The 23,989-nt window shown below is 48.4% G+C and overlaps 1 protein-coding gene across 4 annotated transcripts in view; it reads left to right on the forward strand.

Moving 5' to 3' along the window:
* The first annotated feature begins 11,103 nt into the window (after positions 1-11,103).
* Positions 11,104-23,989, forward strand: part of SEC14L1 (SEC14 like lipid binding 1) — a 48,538-nt gene continuing 35,652 nt past the window's right edge. The window contains exons 1-3 of one of the 4 annotated variants that reach the window (XM_081270926.1): positions 11,104-11,299; positions 12,211-12,310; positions 13,233-13,325. In XM_081270926.1, the coding sequence (XP_081127052.1) occupies positions 13,263-13,325 (63 nt within the window). In that variant the 5' untranslated portion in view covers positions 11,104-11,299; positions 12,211-12,310; positions 13,233-13,262. The remainder of the gene's footprint in view (positions 11,300-12,210; positions 12,311-13,232; positions 13,326-23,989) is intronic. The other 3 variants (XM_081270924.1, XM_081270925.1, XM_081270927.1) reach the window with 3 other exon arrangements.

Here is a 23,989-nt window from a genome sequence, read left to right on the forward strand (position 1 = left end):
GGGCAAACTTAAAACACGGAAGGGGAAGGCCACAGACAGCACCCCTGCCGTTCCCACCTCTGCTCAGCTGGGCTTCACCTGGGCCCTGTCAGCTGTCTGAACCTAGGCAGGCTTCCGTGACCTTAGGCTGCACCAGAGTTCTGTTCTTTTTTTCCCCCCATGGGATGGTGGCATTGGGCAATGCTCCACCCCCGAGCTATCTCCTCAGTCCCTGCCCCAGAGTTCTTGAATCTTCTCTCCACGTTCTGATTGTGAGTATCCCCTTACCTGTGGAAATACGAAGCCTTGGGGGTTCAGATGTGCGACTTGGAGTCAACTGATCCCCTGTTCCTGGCAGACGTGGAGGAGATAAGGAACAGGGCATCCTTTCGTGGGTCTCGATTCTGGCACAGGCCTCTGGGTCCTGCTCAGGACCTGTGCCAGCCGCAACCCGACAGGGCAGCTCCCTGCGTGATCAGCTGGTGGTCCCTGGATCCTGCCTACCCTCTGTACCTCGGCTTTCCCAATCTTATGAGCTCGGCCTCGCTTCACAACCCCTTTCAGCTTGAGTTCACGGGAGTGGGTCCTGCTGTCTGCAGCTGGGAACCCCCTGCTCAAACAGGCAGGGCCAGGGCAGCAGGGGGCAGAAATGGAGGTACAGGAAGTGGTAGAAGAGTCCAGAAAGGGAGGAGGGAGGTTGTCAAATATCCTGGATAATGGCCACCACTTACTGAGGCTGTGTGTGTGCACTGCCTCTGACCCTGGCCACGGAGGCACATCATTCCCACTTTACAGATGAGGAAACAGGCTCAGAATGATGAAGAGCCCTGCCCAAGGCCACACAGCCTTTCATGGTGAGCCAGGGAAGCAGAGCCAGATCCTTGTGCTCAGAGCCTCGCTGCTCCCCAATGTGCCCTCTCAGGGCCAAGGTGATGAGATGACCTTGGAAGCCACTCAGTGTTGAAGCCTCTACTGAAGTGAGAGAGTGGAGGCAGCAGGGCTTCCCAGCATGGGTTTGGAGGAGCCTGTGGAGCTCTTCCACGTCCTTTTGGCAGGCGGGAGCCAGCTGCAGAGATCCGTCTGTCCTTCCAGCTTGTGGTTCAGTTGTTCAACTGTTCAAAGCTGAGAGAAATCAAGATGGCGGATTCAATGATTCCCTTTTTTTTTTTTTTTCCTTTTCTGCTACTGGGGATTGCACCCAGGGACCCTTAACCACCAAGCCATATCCCCAGCCCTTTTAATTTTTTTTATTTTGAGACAGTGTCTCGCTCAGTTGCTGAGGGCCTTGCTAAATTGCTGAGGCTGGCCTCAAGTTTGTGATCCTCCCGAGTCGCTGGGACTACAGGTATCACATTGCACCCAACCAAGCTTTACTTTTTATTGACCTGGAAGCCTTTGGTGCTGGGACATAAAAAAAATTAATTTAAAGAAGAAAAAAAAAACTTAATGTTTTCACCAAGATAAGGGCACCTTGAATTTCATTCAATATTCTACAACTTGAACTTACTCCCTCTTACTCCCTGGACTCCCCTTCTCTCCCCGTGGTGTCATGTTGTCACGGGCGGGCAGACACCAGGGAGCTCTGTTGTAAACACCAGGACAGTGAGCGGATGGCAGATAATGGGAGTCATGCAGGTTATTGCCACTTGCTATTTAAAGAATTCATGAGTCAGGCCACTTCGGCTGCTGCACAGGGACCATATGGGAATCTTGTTGATTCACCTGGTCACCAGAGCGTGCGAGGATACATGGGTACTGACACTTCCTCCAGGCCTGGTTGAGCTGCATGCCACCTGGTCCTGCCACATGCCTGGTGTACCAATGGGGGATGGGCTTCCCACTGGGACACCAGGACACGAACCGACCTTGAGACTGGCGAGCTGGCAGGAGGAACATAAAGCAGGAAAACTGAGATAGAAAGACGTGAGTGCTGGGGGTGCTGGCGACCAAGTGGTAGGCCTGGGTTCTGTGTACTGAGGGTTGCTACCCTCTCTGTATCCCTGTGTCCCATCTGTGAAATGGGCCGTTGGGAGGACGGTGCGCTGGGCCTGACATAGTGGCGCACAGAAGGAGCTTTTCGCTCTTGGAGGGAGCTGGTATTCTGTAACTACATTAAATCGGGTGCTTCATTAGATGTCACTTGGGGAAGAGAGGACCTGTCCACTGACTCCAAGTTTTGGATGACCTAGGGATGGAACAACCAGGCCTCCCTGTGTCTTCTGTCCCCGTGTGTCAGCGCCTCGGGGACTCCCCCTGCACTGCCAAGAGGCTGGTTTCCTCAGAGCCTCTGTGGCCCAAGTGTGTCATGTGACTTGAGGCCCAGGCTCCTCTTCAGGTGCAGGGGAACCTTTGAACAGAGGCTGGCCCGCTGGGGACAACAGTGTCTTTGTTCTTGGCTCCTCTTCACTTCCCTGCGGGGGGGGGGGGGGGGGGGGGAGGCCCTTCCTCACTGCACTCCTGCAGGAGCCTGGGGCCAGCACAGGGAGCCAAGCCCAGCAGGTCCTCCCTCCCGAGTTCCTTTTTTTTAAATTGTAGTTGTAGATGGACACAAGACCTTTATTTTATTTATTTATTTATATGTGGTGCTGAGGATGGAACCCAGGGCCTCTCACGCCCTAGGCGAGCACTCTACCGCTGAGCCCCAGCCCCAGCCCAGCCCATGGCGTTCCTTCTCTTAGAGGATTGAATGCAGACTCCCAAAAGATGTGTCTAGCTCCTACACCCTGACCTGTGAAGGTGCCCTAAATTGGATCTATTGTCCCTGCACATATAAGCTAAGGATCTTGAAATGAGATCATAGTGGGTTTAGGGTGGGTCCTGAATCCAGCCCTGGCCTGTGGCCTTATAAGAGAGAGGGGAGGTTTCACCCAGGGAGAAAGCAGAAGGGGCAGCCTGGAGTGATGTGGCCACAAGCCAAGGAGTGCCTGGGGCTAAGGAAGCGCTGGGCTTCTCCTCCCAGGAGCTCCGAGGGAGCTGGCTTGGCTTCCCCTGGTGAGAGAATGCATTCTGCTCCCTCAAGCCCCCTGTCTGCAGAGAACTGCCGCAATGTGGATGCCTCTGAGCCTTGTGGGGTGAAGGTGCCTGTCCCTGCTGTGTGAGGTTGAGGGCCGTCCCCTGCAATCCCAGGGTCTGGGGGGGAGCTCTCACGGGTTCTTGGTTTTTGTTTTTTGTTTTTTAAAGGGAGAGAGAGAGAGAGAGAGAGAGAGAGAGAGAATTTATTTATTTATTTTAGTTCTCAGCGGACACAATATCTTTGTTTGTATGTGGTGCTGAGGATCGAACCCGGGCCGCACGCATGCCAGGCGAGCACGCTACCACTTGAGCCACATCCCCAGCCCGGGTTCTTGGTTTTGTGTCACTTTGGTTATATATTTCTGAGGTGTGGCGGAGCCTCCAGCTAATGTCCTATGGGAACCTGAGGTCACAAGCTGGTGTTAGCACAGCACCTGACCAGGAGGCCCCAGGGAGGCAGAGTGGGCACGCACAGGCCTCTTAGGGTGAGTTACACATTCACAGTTGGGCATTTTAAAGTTGACTGAGTTTGTTCAGCTGGACATGATGATGGTCTCTGTGTGCCCCCAGGCCCTTGGAGTCCATGTGGCTCACAATTAATAGAAGGTGATTTACCAAGAAAGACCCCTGTATTTTTTTCAGCTTGTCTGTATCAAAAAGCCATACGTGTGGGGATTAGCCTTTTAATCATGTTTTCCTTTGGGTCTGTTACACAATTTTCATATTATTTTTCTGTCTGGGGAAAATTTAAGATGGGAAAAGATTTATCCGAAAATAGAGGATGATGCTAGCAACCAACTGCATTGGTGGGCAGGTGGTAATAATAATCTATGTGTCCAGAACCTTCCGGAGGCAGAGCTGTAGGATGCTTGGCTGTGGGCAGTATTTACAAAGTGTTTTCATCAACATTTTCTTATCCGAGCTTAACAACCTAGAGAGATATGTTTTCTGACACCAAATTCCATCAACATCCAATTAAATTTTTTTCCCTTTGGGGGAGAAAAGCCCTGGACGCTGCCCTGGGCTACTGAGCCGCTGTAGCGTCAGCACACAGCCACTGCCATGCCGCAGGGTGTGAAGTGAGCAGGCGAGGGTCTCAGCCAGGAGTCACACCGTGTAGGAACCTTCCAGGGCAGAGCTGTGGGACTGTGGGTTGTGGGATGCACCCAAATAAAAATGGAACTGAAGCTGTGGGAGGACCTGGGGTCGGAATGGTGCTCTTTACCGTGTCAAGAGCGCGACTCTGGCTCTGATGACCCTTTCCTGTGTGTCTTGTGCCGTCCAGTCCCTGACCACAGAACTGAAGCTGGCCGTGGGAAAATCCTTACCTAACTGGATTTTGGATGGTCTGCTTTTTAGTCCTTCCCCAGTCCCCACTGAGGGATCCCTTTTGAGAGCTTCATTCTTTCCTCCAGGACAATTAGAAGCAGCAAGTCCAGCCGAGGTCCAGCTGTGTGACCAACAGCAGCGCAGCCCTGGGCCTCCAGCTGGACTTGCAACCCCAACTTCTGATGTGGCACATGAAAGAAAGGGCCACACAGAGGCCTTGGAGGGCGGAGTGAGGATTGCAGCGGGCAAAATAAGCAAGCCAGAGGCAACACGGCGGTTGACTGCGTTCTGAGCCGGAAGCTCCTTATGACATCCTTTGTCAGCTCAAATGTCATCAAATGCAAGCTGTCCTTCCCACTGCAGAAACCCTGGGCCTAAGCCCAGCCACTGCCCCAGGCTCATGTCCTTGCATGGTGATGTAAGGATGGAGTGTCCACTCAGATCAAAGGCCTAACTGAAGGCTTGTTCAGTTCAAACCAGCTGATTCTTAACAGGGTCAGGAGGATGCCAGGGGCTATGAAAAGCAGGAGAAAACAGGTGGCCGTGGTCTCAGGTCCACGAGGAGACAGAGCCACTTCTCTCACACGCAGACCTTCAGGCAGGGGCATCGGAGGAGGCTGCAGGGGGGAGCAAGAGCGGCCTCGTACACCGTGGCAGGCTGGTCTCAACTGTCTGTCTGTGCTCCAGCACAGGCCGAGCACCTTCAAGGAAAATCTGCCTGTACAGGTGTGTCTTCTAGACTGAGGGTGCCGTGCCAATGCTTGCTGCATGGAGATGAGAGTCAGGCTATCCTGCACAGGCGACAGCAGGACAAGATTTAGAGAGACCTTGAATTGCAGGCTTTGAAGCTTAAATTTCAGTCTGTAGTCAATGTCATTTTGAGCAAGGGAGTGAGTTCATTTGTGTTTTTGAAAGAAAATTCTGCCAGCTGCGTGGAGAGTGCCCTGAAAGAGGGAAGACTGGGCAGAGAAAAGAGTCAAGTTCCAGGAACTTTGCCCTTCCCAGCTGAAATGAGGATTTTAGAAACAGATGAGGCTGGTGAAAACTTTTGCAGGTCTGACTTCTTGGCCGGAAGTTTTCCCAGCCTGGGAATGATGCAGTGTATTGGCTCAAGGCCACTGGATTGATGCCAGGGCTCAATTAAGAAATTGTGCCTGTAGGGCAACCTACATTTCCTGTACTTTTCCAGGCAGGAAGCCTTGCCAGCTGGCCCTCTCAGGAGACTCTGCAAGTCTGTCTTAACTCTTAGCTCCAAGTGGGAAAGTGAACACTTCCAGAAGTGGGTTTGGACGTGCCTGGAAACAAATGCCAGCGTGTGTAGGGCCACCAGGGCCACCAGGCCATGCCTGGGCCTCTCAGCATGTCTCCATGTCTAGTTGGCCTTGACTCTCAGCATCATGGCTCAGGCTCATCTCTTCTTTAGCCCGGTGGTGAGAGGGTGAGCCCTGGAGGCTAAACTCCTCGTTAGGACTCGCCTCCTCCAGACTTCCTGCAGCGGAGCCTCACCTGACCTCTACCCCAGGCCTCTTGCACCCCCAGTTCAGGCTTTCCTTGATGTGTCTCCTAGCACTGTGACGAGCGATGGAGAAGACGTGATGGAGGAGCCGGTAGTAGGGTCCCCCCTCTGGTTTGTCTCATTGGGGAAGGTGCCATCTGCCACAATGCTTCCTGCCCACCGACGATGGTGCCCATGCAGGTGTGAGCAGGCTGTTGATCTTGCATCTGTCAGCCAGAGGGACCAAAGGCCATGACAGCCTCAGACTCAGGTTCCTGAGGAGCTGAGCAGCTGAGCAGTCGGAAGGAGCCAGTGCCTGCTGTGGATGCCAGGGCTCGGACCAAGTGCTTGGCTCCATCCCACAGGCCCCTGACAGGTGGGAATTTTATGTCACATCCATCAAGACTTCCTCCTGCCAGGTGAGAGGTGGCCACAGACAGAAAAGAAGTCGACCAATAGAAATGCTCACGGGGCTAGGGACAAGCTGGGTGTTTGGGAATAGGACTTTAGAGAGGGAGAGGGGAGGAGTGCCCCAGGGACAGGAGCACAGTGCTCGGTCTCTGCCAAAGACGCAGCCCGTCCACCGCCAGGACTGGATGTCATTCACAGGTTGGGTGGAGGGACTTTCACTGCCTTTCAGCCCCCAGATGACACCATTTAGCCACGGAATCGAGAAAGGTGCAGTGCCACCCGGGCAACACCTATGAACAATTCTTCCGGTTCTTCTCTTCCTCCCACCCGCCTCTTTGTCCTTCTTTCGTGAAGATACTGTGTGGTGTAGCATTGGCTTGAGTTTCCCACTCACTTGCTGGCTCCATTCTTTCCTCTGAAGTCTGTCTTCTGTCCCTGAAATCTGGTAAATTTGTGTCCACTGGGATACCCCTGACCCTCTGACCACCAAAGCCTGGGATCTCTTCTCTCCTATTCTGTTCAGTATCTTTGGCCTTTGGCTCGGTTGACTCCACACAGCTTTAAGCTTTCTCTTGGTGACCAGGATGTCACCAGTCTCTCCTGTTCTCCTTCCACCTCTCCAACTGCTTTATCAGTATCTTTTCATGGTTCTTGACCATGTCCCAGATCTTTTTTTTATTATCATTAGTATGTTTTGATCCTGGGGACTGGACCCAGGGGTACTTTACCACTGATTCACATCCCCAGTCCTTCTCATTTTTTATTTTGAGACAGGGTCTTGCTAAGTTACCAAGGCTGGCCTCGAACCTGAGATTCTCCTGCCTCAGCCTCTCAAATTGCTGGGATTAATGCATGTAACACTGCGCCCCACCCCAACTCTTATTACTTGGAGTTCTTGAGAATTTTGCCCTTGTTTTTCTCTGCACCTGTGAGCGCACGTGCACACACACTCCTGGGGATGCTGCGCGCCCACGGTGACTTCATTTTGTCCTCGGGTAGATCCCTGTTCCACTGTTTCTCCTCTCTGAGGCCTTCCTCAGCTCCCAGGCACTGGCCCTTGGCGGTTTCTGCAGTTCTCATTTACAGCACTGATGATGGCACATCTGTCCCTCCTTCTATATTGAAAAATTTCAAACACACATGCACACCGCACCGTGGGTGTATGTGTTCCTGGGGTTGAACCCAGGGTCTCACATATGCTAGGCAAGCACAGTGCCACTGAGCTGTGTCCCAGCCTCCACCCTGCACTTTAATATTTGACTACACCCTTGATAAGAGAGCCTGCTGCCACCAGCAGCCATTCTCTGCTTTTTTCTTGGTAATGGAACTCATCACTTAGCGGGGTATATAAAACAGGCTCCATTTCTCAGCCTTTCTTTCGAATAGGTGTGCCCATGTGACCAAGTGCTGGCCAATGGGATGCAAAGGGGGGGTGTGCGTGCAACATGCTCCATGAAGAGGTTTGACCCTCACTCTTCTCTCCTGCGGGCTATCTGAAGGAGGACCATACTGAGTAGCAAAGGCTAAGCTGGGAGACGGAGGAACCTATGTCCCCACGTTACTTAACTATCAGGACTGAGATCCAAGACTTCCCGAGCCAACACAACTTACTATTTGATCCCTAAAAATTATTGTTCAGGAAGATTTGACTGTAAACCAATAACTAGCTTCAATGTCTGCATCAGGAAATTTATGAGAAAGAAGTTATTCTAACAAAAGATTGCTCATCTTGGCAAATAACCCCACCCCAGCAGAACAAATTATTCTCCTGGGTAAACAACTCACTTATCAAACAACTAAAGTTTATTCTTCAAGACTCCAATTTTCAAGATGCAGTGTGTCCATCAGGCCTAAACAGTATATCCAACTTGGCCCATCCTGTTGGATCCCAGCACTGAGAGATCTGCCTCGGACACAGAGGCCAAGCCCCCCACGCCTGCAGACATGGCCTGAGTCCACCACCCTTCACACCAAGGGTGTCCCCAGGGTATGCTGAGGTGGTCCCCCTCCCTATTGCAGCCAGTTCCAGGGCCTAGCTTTGCTCCATCGGCCGGTTACTCTGGTGGTTTGAAGGGGAGGTGGCAGTTGATAGTGATCCTGGGGGCCACTTAATAGCCCTGGACTTCATTTACATGAGAGGGACCTAAACTTCTATCTCATCAGGACACTTACTTTGGGTTCTTGGTCCCTGGTGGCTGCTAGCACACGTCCCCCTGCCTCCTCCATATCATGGACATCTTTATGATTCACACCGCGGCCACCATGTAAGAGCACTGTCCACGTGTGAAAAGCACAGGACTAGATCTCTTTGCTTAACTCTGGGGCATGTTGATCTGTGGAATTTCTTGTACATTTAGATATGAGCCTGATAAAACCAGTTTTAAAATAATCAAGTGGGCCAGGAGTGTAGCTCAGTGTACCTACTTAGCATGTAGGTTCCAGTCCCTGGGCTCTGTTCCCAGTTGCCCCAACACAAACACACACAATACCATAAAGTATACATCTAAGCAAGCATTGTTTCCTTCAACTTATTTACCTTAGGAATTTGTTCATCTATCTTAATAATACCACTAGGGCTTGAGATTTTAAAACGACTTTTGTAATTACATCTTGATTTGGATCCTGGTGGTTGACAGACTATCTTTTTGTTTAAAACCCCTTTGTGATCTGGGGCTGTGGCTCAGTGGCAGAGTGTTCACCTGGCACATGCGAGGCCCTGGGTTCGGTCCTCCCCAATATTTTTTAATATACAGATTGGACTTTCTCCTCATTTATTCTTTAGAATTTATTGATGAAGGGGGCTGGGGTTGTAGCTCAGTGGTAGAGCACTTGGCCTTGCATGTGTGACACACTGGGTTTAATTCTCAGCAACACATACAGATAAAAGAATAAAATAAAGGTCCATCAACAACTGAAAAAGAAATTAAAGAAAATAATTTATTGATGATGGATGTCTGCTTTGAATTCCCAAGGTCTCCACTTATTGGATTTACAATAGTTTGGATATCGAATGTCCCCCCTCCCTCCAAGGGCTTATGGGCTAAAGGCTTAGTCACCAACTTCTGGCAATACAGAAGGTGGCAGAACCTTTAAGAGGTGGCACCTCGGGGCTGGGGATGTGGCTCAAGCGGTAGCGTGTTCGCCTGGCATGCGTGCAGCCCGGGTTCGATCCTCAGCACCACATACAAACAACGATGTTGTGTCCGCCGAGAAATGGAAAATAAATATTAAAAAATTCTCTCTCTCTCTTAAAAAAAAAAAAGAGGTGGCACCTAGTGGAAGGAAGTTAGGTGACTGGGGCTGTGCCTTTAGAGAATATATAGGGACCCTAACCCTTTCTTCTCTTTTTTGCTTCCCGGTCACTTTGAGATGAGCAACTCTGCTCCACCACATGCTCCAATGGATTGTGATATTCTGCCTTGTTGCAGTCCTCAAAATAACAGAGCCAACTGACCATGGACTGAAACTCTGATACCCTGAACCAAAATAAACTTTTCTTCTTAAGTTGATTTTCTCAGCTATTTTGTTACTGTGACAGCTAACTAATAGGATCATTTCTCATGGTGTCATTTAGCATGTTTTTCTGTTCTCTAGTTCTTATAAGTTGATTATTACATCGAGAGGTTCAGCAGACCAGGTTGGCATTTTGGTAAGATCGTTTCAATAGATGCTGCTGTGTACTATAACCAGGAGACTCATTGTACCTGAGCAGTCTTTTTCAGCAATGTTTTTCTTTCTTTTTCTTTTTCTGCTTTTGCAGTGCTGGGATCTACACCAGGGCCTCACCACATGCCAGGCAAGCACTCTATCACTGAACTACATCGCTAGTGAGCTGCTTCTTTCAAAGCATCTTTTGATCGTTGGATGTCATTTCTACACACAAGCAAAATCCATTCAGACTGAATCTAGCAAGTAACGTGGGTGACTGAGCAGAAAAATGATGGTGTGAGCTGAAAAATAAGGTGTGATCACGTAATGAATGATTTACTTGTGTAGCTGGTAAACAGGCCCTGACGGAAATTCCAAAACTGTTCCGAGCAAAGAGCAAAGGCAGCCTCAAATGCAGCCACCCAGGTGACTAATGTGATCGGAACAACAGTGACATTGATGGAGAGATTGTATGGTGCTTATAAAGCCACTTTTCTATGTGGGTGGACGTTCCAGGCATCCCTTTGTAGTCATGAGCTCCTTTTAAGGACCCCTGCTTATCTCAGTGTGTTGCACTTCAGTTTTGGAACCTGAGCTGGGGCGGCTGTGCTCTGGCTGCCACGCGAGACCCACCTAGCCGCCCACTGAGGACGCTCGTCGCTTGTCTTAGCTCCATCCCACGGCCTGCCACGTACGCTGTTCCTGGGTTCCACCCAACCCTCCCCGGGCCTGGTGTTGGCCTCTTGCCCATTACCGGCCAGAATGTGGTCAGGGCCCTGTCGGGCGCCTCCTGCTCTGGCCAGTCAACAAAAAATGAGGAAGACCAGGAGGAGCGCCGGAGGCAGGCGCCAGCCCGGGAGCAGCAATGCGGGAGGGCCGCCTATTCTCCCGGTTCACAGACCGCCCGCCACAGCTCCGCGGAGCTCCCCGCGCCGCACCAACCCCGCCGGCCCCACGCCACGCAGCCGGCTAGAGGCGGAGCCCGCCACTCTCCCTGTCCGGCCCGGAGAAGCAAATTAGGCGGGGCCACAGGGCTCCTGGCGAGACCCGCCGTGCGTCAGGACAGACGTCTTCCCGAGCTCCTCCCACGCTCGCAGGCCCCGAGCGTGCGCCTGCGCAGTTCGGGCCCGGCCCGGGTTGTCACCCCACCCCCTCCCTAGCAACCGCCGCCCGCCCCCGCCCCGCCCCCGCCCCGGCCGCGTCCGCGCACGCGCGCCGCTTTCGGCACCCGGCCCCGCCCTCGCCGTCGCCGTAACAACCGCTCGAGCCCTCGCCGCGCCCCTCGCAGCTCCCGCCCAGCCCCCTCCCCGGAACCGGCAGTCGAGCGGCAGCCGCCGTGCAGTGGAACTGCGACGGCACCGCGGAGCCGCCGGCATGAGCTCCTCCCGCCGCCCCGCGCCCCGGGCTCGGCCTTTCTGACAAGAGGTAGGTGCGCGTCCCCGCGGCGGGCTCCGAGCGCGACCCCGGGCGGCCCCGGGACGCTCCGGCCGCCTCCCGCCCGCCCGCTCCGAGCCCGCGCCGGAGCGCAGCCCGGCCGCCTCCCCGAGCCCGTCCTGCGGGAGCCGAGCTGCGGCCGCGCTGCTGCCGGCCCCGGAGTCCGCGGCGCTGGCCCGGCCCGGCCACGCCGATTGTCATGCAATAGAGGCAGCCTGGTCCCGGACCCCGCGCCGCGCATCCGAGCTGGCGCCCGGCGGGTTCAGGGAGGCGGCGAGTTGGCGGGTCCTCGGCTGGAGTCACTCCGGGCTCCTCCAGGCCGGGTCCCAGCGGACCGGCGGACGGTTTCCTCAGCGAGCACCACCGTGTCTTGCATCCTCTCCCCACCGGTCCTCCCCCGGCAGTCGTCCTCCTCTGTCTGGGAGATACCGTGAAATTAATTTTCCCAGTTAAAAATTTAAAAGCTTATTAGAGCCCCACCGTGCACGGGCACCGCACGGTTTGCAAAGTGAATAGAACGTGGTCCCAGCGCCCGGGACGCGTCAGCTCCAGGATCCAGATGAACGCAGAGTCGAGTTTGGAGAACTCAGAGTTTGGCTCCGGTTATCATGATTTTAGAGCTGTGAGTGTTTCAAGATCATCTTTCCCAAACCTGGTTTTATAGAGATGGAATTAGGGAGGGCAAATGGCTTGCTGGAGGTCACCCAGAATTATTCCCTCGCAGTTTTCCGACTGTCAGATGGCTTGTTTTCCAGCATAACCTGCTCCTCTGAGAGATATGCCAAATAAACATACCAGAGGAAGTTCCAGGCCTGTTTAAAGTGATGTAAACATGGTAGAAATGCGATAATATAGAGAGCAGTTTTCTGAAATAAAATCCTCATAATGTCTTTTTTTTACAGCTAGACTTTGGGATCCTTGAGGCTATTCAGCTATGCACTTTTGAATATCCTCTCACCATATTCAACATAACATTCTTAATGATTATCCTCAGCAGGACAGGTAGGCTTATTTGATTTATTTTTTCCTCCTCACTTTTCTCTTCCCACTTTTAGGTGAGTGGAGTCCCAGGTGTGTTTTCAGAAACCTCCAGCGAGGCTGGCACCAGAATGATTTTGTGCTGGAGGGGGTTCCTTGGTGTGTGGGTGAAGCTTGAGCAGGGCTGGAAGACTCAGAGCCATCACAGCTCTTCCAGGCTGGAGTGTTCAGGGAGCCCCTAGAACCACAGTGCTCAGCCTCCCTGTCACTTGAAGACTGATCTCTGAAATTGTAGTATACACGGAAGACAGGACATGATGAAAGTGCTGTTTGGGAACCAGCATTTTGAGGGGTACTCCATGATTTGAGATACATAGTATTTTTCCCCTGCTTTTTTATGTTTTCCCCAGAGTTGAGTAAGACGTTAACCATTTTTTAAAAAAAAAAATTCCTAGTTATACGTGGACACAATATCTTTATTTTGCTTATTTGGTTTTACATGGTGCTGAAGATCGAACCCAGTGCCTCACATATGCAAGGCAAGCGCTCTGCCACTGAGCCCGAGCCCGATGATGACCATTTTTATTTGGCTTTCAGTTGAAGTTGTTCAAAAGAAGATAATTGGACTAATTGAATCCTAGCATTTTCTTCCTAGGAAGGACTAGATCATGGAACCCAGTGCAGGGCCCAGCTACACAGATGACGGCAGTGGAGGCCTCCACCCTCAGACCAGTGTGGTTCCCTTGTTCCCTTGGGCATACTTTGCCTTTTTTATTGTCTCACTACCTCCCCTGCATTGTGTATTTCAGTATCTTTCGATTTATGTGTGCATAGAAGTATGACTTATTGTGGTCCCTTTTTAGCCTTAGAATGTGGGATGATGTGTTGATGCAGACTTATTTTTTCTGTATAGTGGTGGTTTATCACATATGGGTATGTTTTGCAGGTGTGAGAGGATTGCTATTGTACTACAATCATGGTGCAAAAATACCAGTCACCAGTGAGGGTGTATAAACACCCCTTTGAATTAATTATGGCTGTAAGTACTGTACATTTCCATTTACTCTTTGGCTTCTTATTTTTTAAGTCTTAGAATCTGATGCTCTGTAAACTTAACGTGCATTGTTTGTCCCCATTGCTTCACTTAGTCTGTTTACATGCTCATGAACTGTATTGTGTGTAAGATGTTTTTAAAACATAAGCCTCTGAAAATCTGCACATTTGTTTTATAAAAACACCCCTCGGGATCATGTTGAATTTGCGTTAATTCCCCCTTTAAAAATGCAGAAGTGGGATTCTGACTAAACACTTCCTATGAATTTTGTTTTTTGGTTAAAGTAGCAGAGGGACGTGGCGTGTGGGTTCTTGCCTGTGGGAGCGAGCTCTGATTGTGGGTGACTGCAGGTAGTCTCCGAGGAGCACTGGAAGGGGGCCTGCCTCGGCTACTCTGCTGCCTGGGCTTCCCACCTGACAGCAAATCTGTGAGTCAGATTCTACAAATGAGATAACTGAAGTCTCATTTTCTTGTTGTTATTTGCCTGAAAATTTGGCTAAAAATAAACATTTGACTGGACAGAAAAACTGTTCCAGGTCTTCTTAGGTTACTGTGTAGTAATACTCCTTGCCTTCTCTTTTGTGTTATTATAAGGGCATGGTACATTCAGGAACACGTGATAGCTCCAGGAAAAGGCTCTCACTGTCATGCATATGCATCCCTAAGGAAGTGTCACACTGAACACACCAGGGTTCTGACACCAGGGTCAGTGAGCGGAACATAGCAGCCCTGTTAGAAGTTGCACTTGGCTCCTTTGGGTCCCCCCCACCTTCTCAAAGTGTGCCAGTACCCTGACTTCTAACACTGAAGGTGACTGGGCTGGGGATTTGCTCCAGTGACATGGCTCCTACCTGTTATTCGCAAGGTCCTGAGTTCTATTGTCAGTTAGCACCCCCACCCCCAAAGTAGAAAGAAAAACTCCAGTCTAAGGGATTAAGGGGAAGTTTTGTGGGAGTTTTATTGAGGTATAACTTACATATAGAAGATGGCTACATGTTAGCCACATAGTTTGATCAGTTTTTTTTTTTTAAATTTTTTTGGGTTGTAGATGGACATAATACCTTGATTTTGTTTATTTATTTTTATGTGGTGCTGAGGATCAAACCTGGTGCCTCACACATGCTAGGCAAGCGCTCTGCCACTGAGCTACAACTGAGCCCCAGTTTGCTCAATTTTTTTTTTTTTTTTTAGATTGAAAGCATGCCTTTATTTTATTTGTTTATTTTTATGTGGTGCTGAGAATCAAATCCAGTGCCTCACACATGCTAGGCAAGTGCTCTGCCACTGCGCTACAGCCTCCGTCCTGGTCAGTTTTAAGAAGATGGGCTGGGGATATAGCTCAGTTGGTAGGGTGCTTGCCTCGCATGCACAAGGCCCTGGGTTCAATCCCCCGCACCAGCACAAAAAAGAAAAAAAGGAAGAAGAGTCACCCCCACCTCTGTCAAGACAGAGTATTTGCATCCGCTACCCCAACAAGTTCCTTGTGCTCCCTCTGTCAGGTGTGAGACTTCTGTGTGTATGGCTGTTTCTGAAAAACAGTTTTGTATTTCCCTTAAATATATCTGAGTGGTGCTGCCTAGTATCTGGTGAGTGACAGGACGTGTCTGAGAGGCTTTGCTGTCCGTCCGCGTCTCTCTTGTTGGTTTGGCTTTGGGTATGTGGAGCAGAGGCTGCTCCAGCCAGCCTGAAAGGGAGTTCTGTTAGCACCCACACTTGTGGGCTGTAGGAATCTCACAGACACTGAGGGTTTCCAGCTGGGACAGGCTGGAGCCTGGTGGTGGAGGGGGCTCTTGGCAGCTCTAGGGCCTAGGAGCAGTTGTCCCTGGAACTTCACCCCATGGGACCCCACCTCGCTCTATCTGCCAGAACTTTTTTGTCTCCCCACCAATTGGCTTCTTGCTCACTCTTTGCCCTTCCCTGTGGCTTCAGCTCAAGTGCTATTCCAGTTGGCCAAAACCCTCTGGCTCCAGTTCAACTTTGTGGCATTTCTTGTTGTGTTCTTTTAGTTTCTAAGTGACCAGTTCTTGTTACATTTCCTAGTTCACATTTTTGAAAGAAACTTGATCTGGTCCACCCCCCCCCCCCCCCCAACTACAAGCGGTTGGCCAGCTTGTCTAGTGTCAGCCTTGGGTGGGATGCCTGACCCTGGCCAGTTCCTGAGCTGGTGTGGTGGGGGGAGGAGGTGTGGGGATAGTAGGGACCGAAAGGCCTTGAGGAATGAAGCCGCATGTCTGCCCCACAAGGGAGGGGCTGTGGACAGAGCGTGTTGTTTTTTGGAGCCTGAAGTGTGATTTAAAAAGCGTTCTGCTGATCTCTTCTCCAAACACTAGATTTAATAAAGAGGCATTTTGTCTAATTTTCAAACTTCCTTATTTCCCTTACTTTACTATTTTCAAAATTGTGAAGTTTGCTTTGCAAATTTCATGCATGAATTTACAGAAGAATTCAAAAATCAAATTTGAAATTCTTAAAAATTAAGCCTTTGTAAATTGCTTTTGTTTTGGGTAGTTGTTAATTTCCTTTTGAGTTGTTAAAAAATATATATTGCTTTTCTCCTTCCAAAACCAGGATATTCGTTAAGTCATTAGGATTTTTGGTGCACTTGCCCCTTTTCTGACTAGTTGTATGGCTTAACATCCTCAGTATTCACTCATTTCGCTTTTTTTTTTCTTATTGAGGAAAAACAACTGTGATAAGAGGAAGCATTTGGGGTGAGGAAGAAGGGCTGCAGTCAAGGCGGGGACATCACTGTAGCTCTCAGTGAAATAAATATTTGTGAGAACCTCAAAAAGACCATGCTTCAAAAATCACAGTGCACAGCAGAGTCCGAGGAGTGAGGAAGTGTGGTGGCATTCAGCAATAGGTGATTTTGTTAGGGGTCCTAATTTATATGTGTCCCCATGGAGAGAAGGATTGGGAGAAAACAAACTTGCAAACTTGCCCAACTTGAGCATGCGTTGGTTTGCTTTAACCAAGAGTTGAATTGTAGCTTAGGATTCATTGATAGAAAATGGTTCAGGTGGAAAGTTCCTATTGCAGATAGGTAACCAGTGGGGTCAGACATGTCCATTGCATTTCAGTCAATTTAATGAAGACTTATCATTGTTTTGGGGTCAGCAGCATTGAAAAAATCACATTAATGGTCTCATTAACTTTTTTTTTTTTTTTGCTGGGGATTGAACCTTGCATGGGCCAGGCCTGCACTCTACCACTGAGCCATGTCTGTTCCCAGCCCTCCCTTAACACATTGGAATTAAGTGTGGTGAGGAGGAGGTTCCTAGTAGGCATTTGCAGCACTTTGAAGTACTTTGTTAGATGTTAGCCCAGAAATGGACACTGGAGCCGAGAGGAATCCGAGACGCCACAGTGCAACCTGCAGTCAGTGGCAGAGATCTGATTCTTGAGTTTAGTGTTCTTTTTATCACACTGTGCTTTTCCTTGCCCCCTAGTAATGTGTATCTGGAAACATCTTATGAAAGGTCTTGTCCATGAAGATGGCCTCAAATCTAGTGTCACCCAATCACATTTCCCAGGGCTACTCTCCTGGCACGGGGGAGGAGAAATGATCCGTGCAGATGCCCCAGCTGAGTGTGCCTGCAAGGATGTGGGGTCTCCCTGGGCACAGGATATGCCCCACAGGTAGGAGCTTGGAAGGGGAAGCAGCAGGCTGAGGTGCTTGGGTTGGAGGTTTCCTGTGAACTGCCTAATGAGGCCTTTTCAAGTGCAGCCCCTCCCCAGGCTAGGGCCCCCTGGCTGTGTCAAGTGGCAGGAGAGCAGGCCTGAGGGGCCACATTGGGTGGATCTGTTTTCCACCCAGGGTGCTGGGACGTGACAAAAGGGGCTCCACTAGCTCTTGTGTGTCTTGCACTCTTCTCCGCTGTCCCTGTCCTCCTGGACCTTCCCTGTTGCCCAGGCCGCCTCGCCCCTCCCCTTCTCTCCCTCCCTCCCCATCTCAGTTCCCTCTTTTTTGGCAGTGCTGCTTTTCTCCCCAAACCCTTTTCTCCTCAATGTACCCTCACAGGCACACTGTGTTAGTTGTGCCTTCAGGTCACACGGATCTCTGTCCCTTTCTCTCCCAGCCACCAGGGTCTGTCCAGCCTGCCTTCTCGTGGTCTGGGAGGGGTGAACAGACATGACTTGCTGGTTTTCCTCCTCCCATCTTTTAGCCCTTTGAGTCATCCTGCATTCTCTTCCTCACACCTCCTGTCCTGTCAGTCCTCTACTGCAGGATCCCGCTGCCTGTACCCTGCTTCAAAACCCTGTGGCTCTGTCTTTAAGGCTCTTTCTGCCTGTGTCCAGCCCTTCCTGTTTTGCCTATTTCACAAATTGTGCACACTTCCCAATTTGAACTTTTATTTTATTTTATTTGTTTATTTATTTTGGTCCTGGGGATCTAACTCGGCCTGTGCATACAAGGCAAGCTCTCTACCAATCGAGCCCCAGCCCCAGCCCTAACTTACATTCTTTAATGTTCTGGTCTGCTTGAGAGCAGTGTCCTTCCTGCCCCTGCCCCTGCCCCGCCCTGCCCCTTTTCTTTGGCTCAGATGTTTGCCTTTCCCATCTGTCTTTTTAAAATCTTCTTCATGTTGTCTTGCCTCTGCCCTGATGCCTCTCCAGGCCTGCCTCCTGTCTCTCCTCCCTCTCTTACATCTCCTCCCCTTTCCCCTTTTCTCCCACCTTTCCTTTCGCTGGGGATGGAACCCAGGGCCTCCTAGTGCTGAGCAGCCCTCTACCACTGGGCTCCACCCCCAGCCCTGCTCCTTTGCAATATTACTTACTGTATTTGCTGTTCTTCTCAAAGGTCCTGAGTGTCACACTCCAGCTATTTTGCACGTTCCTCCAGGGCACTAGCTTTTTGTTGTCTCCCGGTGTTAAGTGGTCAAGTGCGTAGACATACTGATGTGTGTGGTCGGGGGTTTCTCTTTGTTCATGTGAACTTTGAATGTGAGGACTTTTTAAAAGTGGCCTTGGTGGAAACAGATCTAAAATGTAACTCCAGTCCCGTTTTCAAGCAAGGGTTTTGTGTTTCTCCATAGAATAACTCGCTGTGATCCTTCAATTAACCAGCACCTCTCCAAAGGGCAAGGACCTTTTGTGATGAAGTTGGCTAATTTTTTTAATGTCTGCATAAATTATGCAAAACATTGCTGGCTAACGGTGTAGTAACAATTTAAGTGGTTTGCTTTTCCAGGTGGAATTACCAAACTCCTCTTTGCTGGTGCACCACTGTGGATTAAATGGCCCACTAACCAAGTTTGCTTTTGCTTTCCTCCTCCTTTTTCGTTTTGTGTGTGTCTCTAGCTCTTTAGGCTTTCTCAAGGGTGACTCTTTTCTTCCCACTAAGATTAGAAGATGAAAGGAGAGGAAAGAGATTTGTTTGGAGACCAGGTGCAATTCTAGCACACCACCAGCTAGCTCTGTGCCCTAATGACTAGGCCAGTGCCCAGCCGTGCTGGGAGGAGGTGGAATGAAGTAGGCTGCAGGTGGAGCAGGGACTGGTGATGGCCATGTCCTCCCTGTCCCCTTTCCGACACCCTCCCCTCTTCCACCTGCAAATACCAGGGAATTGACTGACTTGTAGGTTATCAGTAAAGGACCCTGCTTGAATGTGTGTCTCTTTCAGATCAGATAGATGTCTTGGAGCAGAAGCCTCCGCTTAGGTGTGCAGATGTGTGCAGGTCATTGGTCTGGTTGGCTGGGCAGAGGCGCACAGGTGCTTTGGGCACCGCTTTACCCTCTCCTCTGTGTGGCAGCCACCCTCCTCTGAAGCGCCACCCGTTCACCCAGCCCTTCTGGCCTACAGATATTTCGAGCTGCCTGTTCGTTTTTCTAAGACTTTCCTCTTTCTGACTCAGGTCCCGTGTATATCATGTTTTCAGCATGATTTTATTATTTTGAAATGTTTTCACTCCACCATTCATCTTCTCAAAGCACATCTTTCCTCATCCTAGATTTCATCCCTGGACCTTTTTATATTTCTAATTCTGGTTTCCAAGTTCCTGGTGATCAAGTACGACACTGAGACACTGAAGTACACCTTATTCATTCATTCATCAAGGTGTGGTAGGTCTTCAAACAGCCTGGTGTAGTGCAGAGAGTGCTTTTTTTTTTTTTTTTTTTTTTTTTTTGGTGGTACTGGGGGTTGAACCTAGGGATGTGCTTCCACTGAGCTACACCCCCAGCCCTTTTAATTTTATTTTTGAAACCTGATCTTGTTAATTTGCCTGACTGGCCTTCCTCAGCCTCCCCAGTAGCTGGGTTACAGGCTTGTACGTTGACACCCAGCTAGAGTTCATTTTGACTCCAGTGAATCAGCACGCTACTCTTTGGAGAAGGCTGACTTATTAAAACCCAGCTTTGCTCAAGTCTGGGTGGAAGAAAGTGTTCTAGTTTCTCTGAGGTGAACTCAGGTTCCTGCCAGTGTTCAGTGGAGGATTGTGCACGTCTCATCTGTAAAGGTTTTGAATGTGAGTTCTTTTGTATACAACATGGGGTGTCATCAGTCAGATTTATTTGGTGGTAGAAGTGGACAGTGAGCGTCTGCTCCCGTCCCCTGCTGTCTTGAGCCACGCCGGGCCTTCCCTTTCTCCATGCCCACTCTCCTGGAACCACTGTGCTCCAGGTTATTTTCATGGTGCCGGCGAACAGGGGTAGTAGTGGTGCAGTAGGGAATATTTCAAGAAGAAATGGGACAGGATCAGATATAGCTCCTTGCCCCTCTCATTGTTTTTTTTTTTTAATATGTTTTTTGGTGTAGATGGACATAATATTTATTTATTTTAAAATATTTATTTTTTAGTTGTAGTTGGACACAATATTTTTATTTTATTTATTGTTTTCTGTGGTGCTGAGGATCGAACCCAGGGCCTCGAACGTGCTAGGTGAACACTCCAGGCTGAGCCGTTACCCCAGCCCCTCTTTATTTATTTTAATGTAGTGGTGAGGACTGAACTCAGTACCTCACATGTGTGAGGCAAGTGCTCTCCAAGCACGCTACAGCCCCAGCCCATCTTTCCTTGTTTTTGTTAAACAAAACAAAAAACCAAAAAATAGGTGAAAAAATTTCACAAAAACTTAGAAATTTGTTTTCTGAAAGATTTCAAGCATGCACAAGGGGAATCACACGACCCGTGCCCTGGACTGCCATGATTGTCCATCTGTTCTCCTCTCCTTATTTTCTGGTGTACTTGAAGCAGATTTTGGATATCTGAATTCATTGAGAAATATTTCAGCATGCATTTCTATCATTGAAGACTTTTCTTTTTAAAACATAACCATTGCATTATCATTATACCTGATGAAAATACAAAGAATTCCCTGGTATCATCTAATACCATGTCCTTATTCAGATTTTCTCAATTGTCTAAAAAAGTCTGTGAATGTTTGACTCCTGATTTGAGTAAACTGCTCACGTTCTGTCAGCATGTTTCTTAAGTCTCTATGCTCCCTACCACTTCCCCTTCCCCTTTGTTCCCGTTCATGCAACTGGTTTGGTAGAGAAACTGGGTCATTTTGTCCTGTGCCTTTACCTTAGCCTTTGGCTGATTTAACTGTTCATGATGCTGACAGGCAGAGAAGGCCAGGCCTAGGTGCAGTCAGTCCAGCCACCTTCCAGCAGCTGTTCTAACACAAGCCGAGAGACGGACACTAGTGGTTACGACCGGCTGCTCACAACCCTCATTTCAATGATGATTCTAGGTAATTTTGAGTTGCAAATAAGGTGCAAAATATCTTTTCCCAAATTAAATGAGGGTCATTCTACTTATACTTTCTTTAACCCACTGACTTGGGCCATATGTCACCGAGAGGAATGAGTAGCCTTCTGTGTCCTGTAGGGCTGGAGTGTGGCTCTGTCTAATGAGTGGAGTGGCTGCTGTAGTGGTCCCAGGGGTCCCCTTGTGCTGTTATCATCCACCCATCTTTCTTGATTTTTAACCTGTATTAACAGTTTCTTGTATTTCTAGTGGAATTGTTTTAAAAGTCCTAATAGAAAGCATATATTGCGTCATAATCCTCTTGAAAGATGCAGTTTGATATTAGGAGTACTAGCTTTTTTTTTTTTTTTTTTTTAAAGAAAACTCTTAAGCCAGGTATGGTGGCATGTGCCTATTTTTCTACTTGGGAGGCTGAGGCAGGAGGATTGCTTGAACCCAGGAGTTCAAGGCCAAGCCTTAACAGCATAGTGAGATCATGTCTCAGAAAGAAGGAAAGGAAATCAGTCTGTGCATCTCATAGATCTGTACTGCCCTGCTTTTGTGCTAGAGGACTTGAGTTATTGCTGATTTCGTTTGTAAATGCGTTGCATATTTGATGAGATAATTGTGTGCCTAGCTCTCTTCCTCTTGGGTTCCTGGCTCTCCCCTTTAAATCTTTCTGTCCCACTTTCTTGCCTTCTTGGGTACAGATTCACTCTTCCTTTTTATCTATTTGGGCTGTCTGGGACACCTGCTTGTATATTTTGTGCTTCTTGGACATATGGACACTGTATTTAGTAGTTGATGCTGTTTTAGAAATAGTTGTCCAGCTTTCTCACCTGGTTTTTCTTCTGGGCAGCTTTATCTAAACCTGTGGCTTCAACTGTCACTTGATAAACCAAAGATCTCAAGGCTTTACCTGTAGCCTGGGTGCCTCTCAGATTCCCCCAGACTCTTGGCTGGCTAGAAATCTGTTTGACTCTTCCAGGGCAGATTTAGTACACCTGAAACAGAATTCACCTGTGCAGGAACACAGATACCACCCGTGCACACACACAGACCAAACCATCTTGCTTTTGATCCTGAGCATGTACTAAACTCTCAAATAGATTAGTCTAAAGAATAAGTAAGTCTTGGAACTTATGCTTAAGCTTAAGCTTCCTGTATTACTTCTACTTCTGGTTAGGACAGTTTTAACAAAAGGTCATGTTGGAACCTATTCTTTTGGTTGGATGTATGTACTACTTAGATCGTGTTTCAAAAGATTCTGATGTGAATGGTATTTTTTGTGAGCAAAATAGAATTTATATTCTGTGAACTAAAACTTACAATTTCTATAGTCACCTGAAAATGTGTCCTCTTGTGTGTATCACTTGTGTTTGTCAGGTGACTTGGTCCCGTAGTGTAAACACAGAGCATGCAGAGGCACTATTTCTGTGATTCTCCTGCAGAACCTAAAATTCATTTTAAGTAAAATTCTTTACTCTGATGGAATTACCATTTTATCAGAGTAAAGAATTAACTTTTCTTTTTAATTTTCTTTTCAGGATTTTTCCAGGTTTAAACCCGAGAGGTTGGTTAAGTTATTCTTTTTTTTCCCCCTTAATTATTATTCTCTGACTTTAGATAGTCCTAATCATAAAATGTGTTTCTTTTCTTTTTCCTAGTTTAACTAACACCTGTGTATTTATTAAAAACCAAAGGTTAATAGGTGTGTGTGTGTGTGTGTGTGTATGTGTGTGTGTGTATGTGTGTGTGTGTGTGTGTGTGTGTGTGTGTGGGTGTGTGTGTATATATATATATATATGAAGAAGTAATTTGGTTTAAGTGGTTGTTGGGGAGTTGTAGGATTTATGCTACAAATATTTAGAAAGTGCGTTTCCTAAACACCTATTATCTTCATTTATACTTTTGTTTGCTTGCCTTCCAAACCCCCCATTTTCCCTCCCACCTCCCTCCCTCCCTTGCTGGGGATGCAACCAGGGCCTTATGCTACGCAGCCTCTACTGTAGAGCTGTATCTTCATCCTGACTTAAGTCTTCTTAACGTATAGTTGGTTTAGAATGTGAGTTCTAACCATTCTAAATTCTGATTCTTTACCAGGTCAGAATTTCTCTAGTGGGCCCAGCAGTCTGAGGTTTCACGAGCCCCCTGGGAGTTCTTTTTTAAAAATATTTTTAGTTGTAGGTGGACACAATACCTTTAGTTGTTTGTTTGTTTGTTTATTTATTTATCTCTGCGGTGCTGGGTATTGAACCCAGGGCTTTGTGCATGGGAGGCAAGTGCTCTATCAACTGAGCTATATCCCCAACCCTTTTTATTAATTTATTATTAATCTTTTTATTTGTATATGACAGTGGAATACATTATAATTCATATTACACATATAGAGCACAATCCTTTTTATTTATTTTTATGTAGTGCTGAGGATCAGACCCAGTTCCTCACACGTGCTAGGCAAGTACTCTACCACTGAGCCCCAACCAAGCCCCCCACCACTGGGAGTTCTTACATTCTGATGTCTGCTCAGGTTAGATTCTTAATTTGATTTTGCAGTAAACAGGATAATAGAAAGAAAGGAGGTTGGTTTCGGTTATAACTTTTGATTGAAAAACTTCTCAGTACATTATGCTTTCCTGCGGAGGACTTAACATATCCTAGGAGGAGACCCATTGCCTTGCTCCATGGGTCTCTCCAGACTGCTCTTCTTAAGTTTATTTAGTGACACCGAAGTTATATTGATCAATTTGTCTTAATTATTTGTATGACTTTATTTGCTAACTTACCTGTAGAGTAGATTTGTACTGTACATTAAATATTGTGAGGCTAGGGGTTGTAGCTTAGCACAGCATTTGCCTGGTGTGCATGGGGCCCTGGGTTTCTTCCCTAGCACTAAAAAAAAAAAAAAAGCCTAAAAAGTTTTTTATTGTGATAAAATGCACGTAACATTTATTT

Source organism: Spermophilus citellus (genome assembly GCF_964194105.1).
Source record: "Spermophilus citellus genome assembly, chromosome: 17".
In the NCBI taxonomy this organism is placed as follows: domain Eukaryota; kingdom Metazoa; phylum Chordata; class Mammalia; order Rodentia; family Sciuridae; genus Spermophilus; species Spermophilus citellus.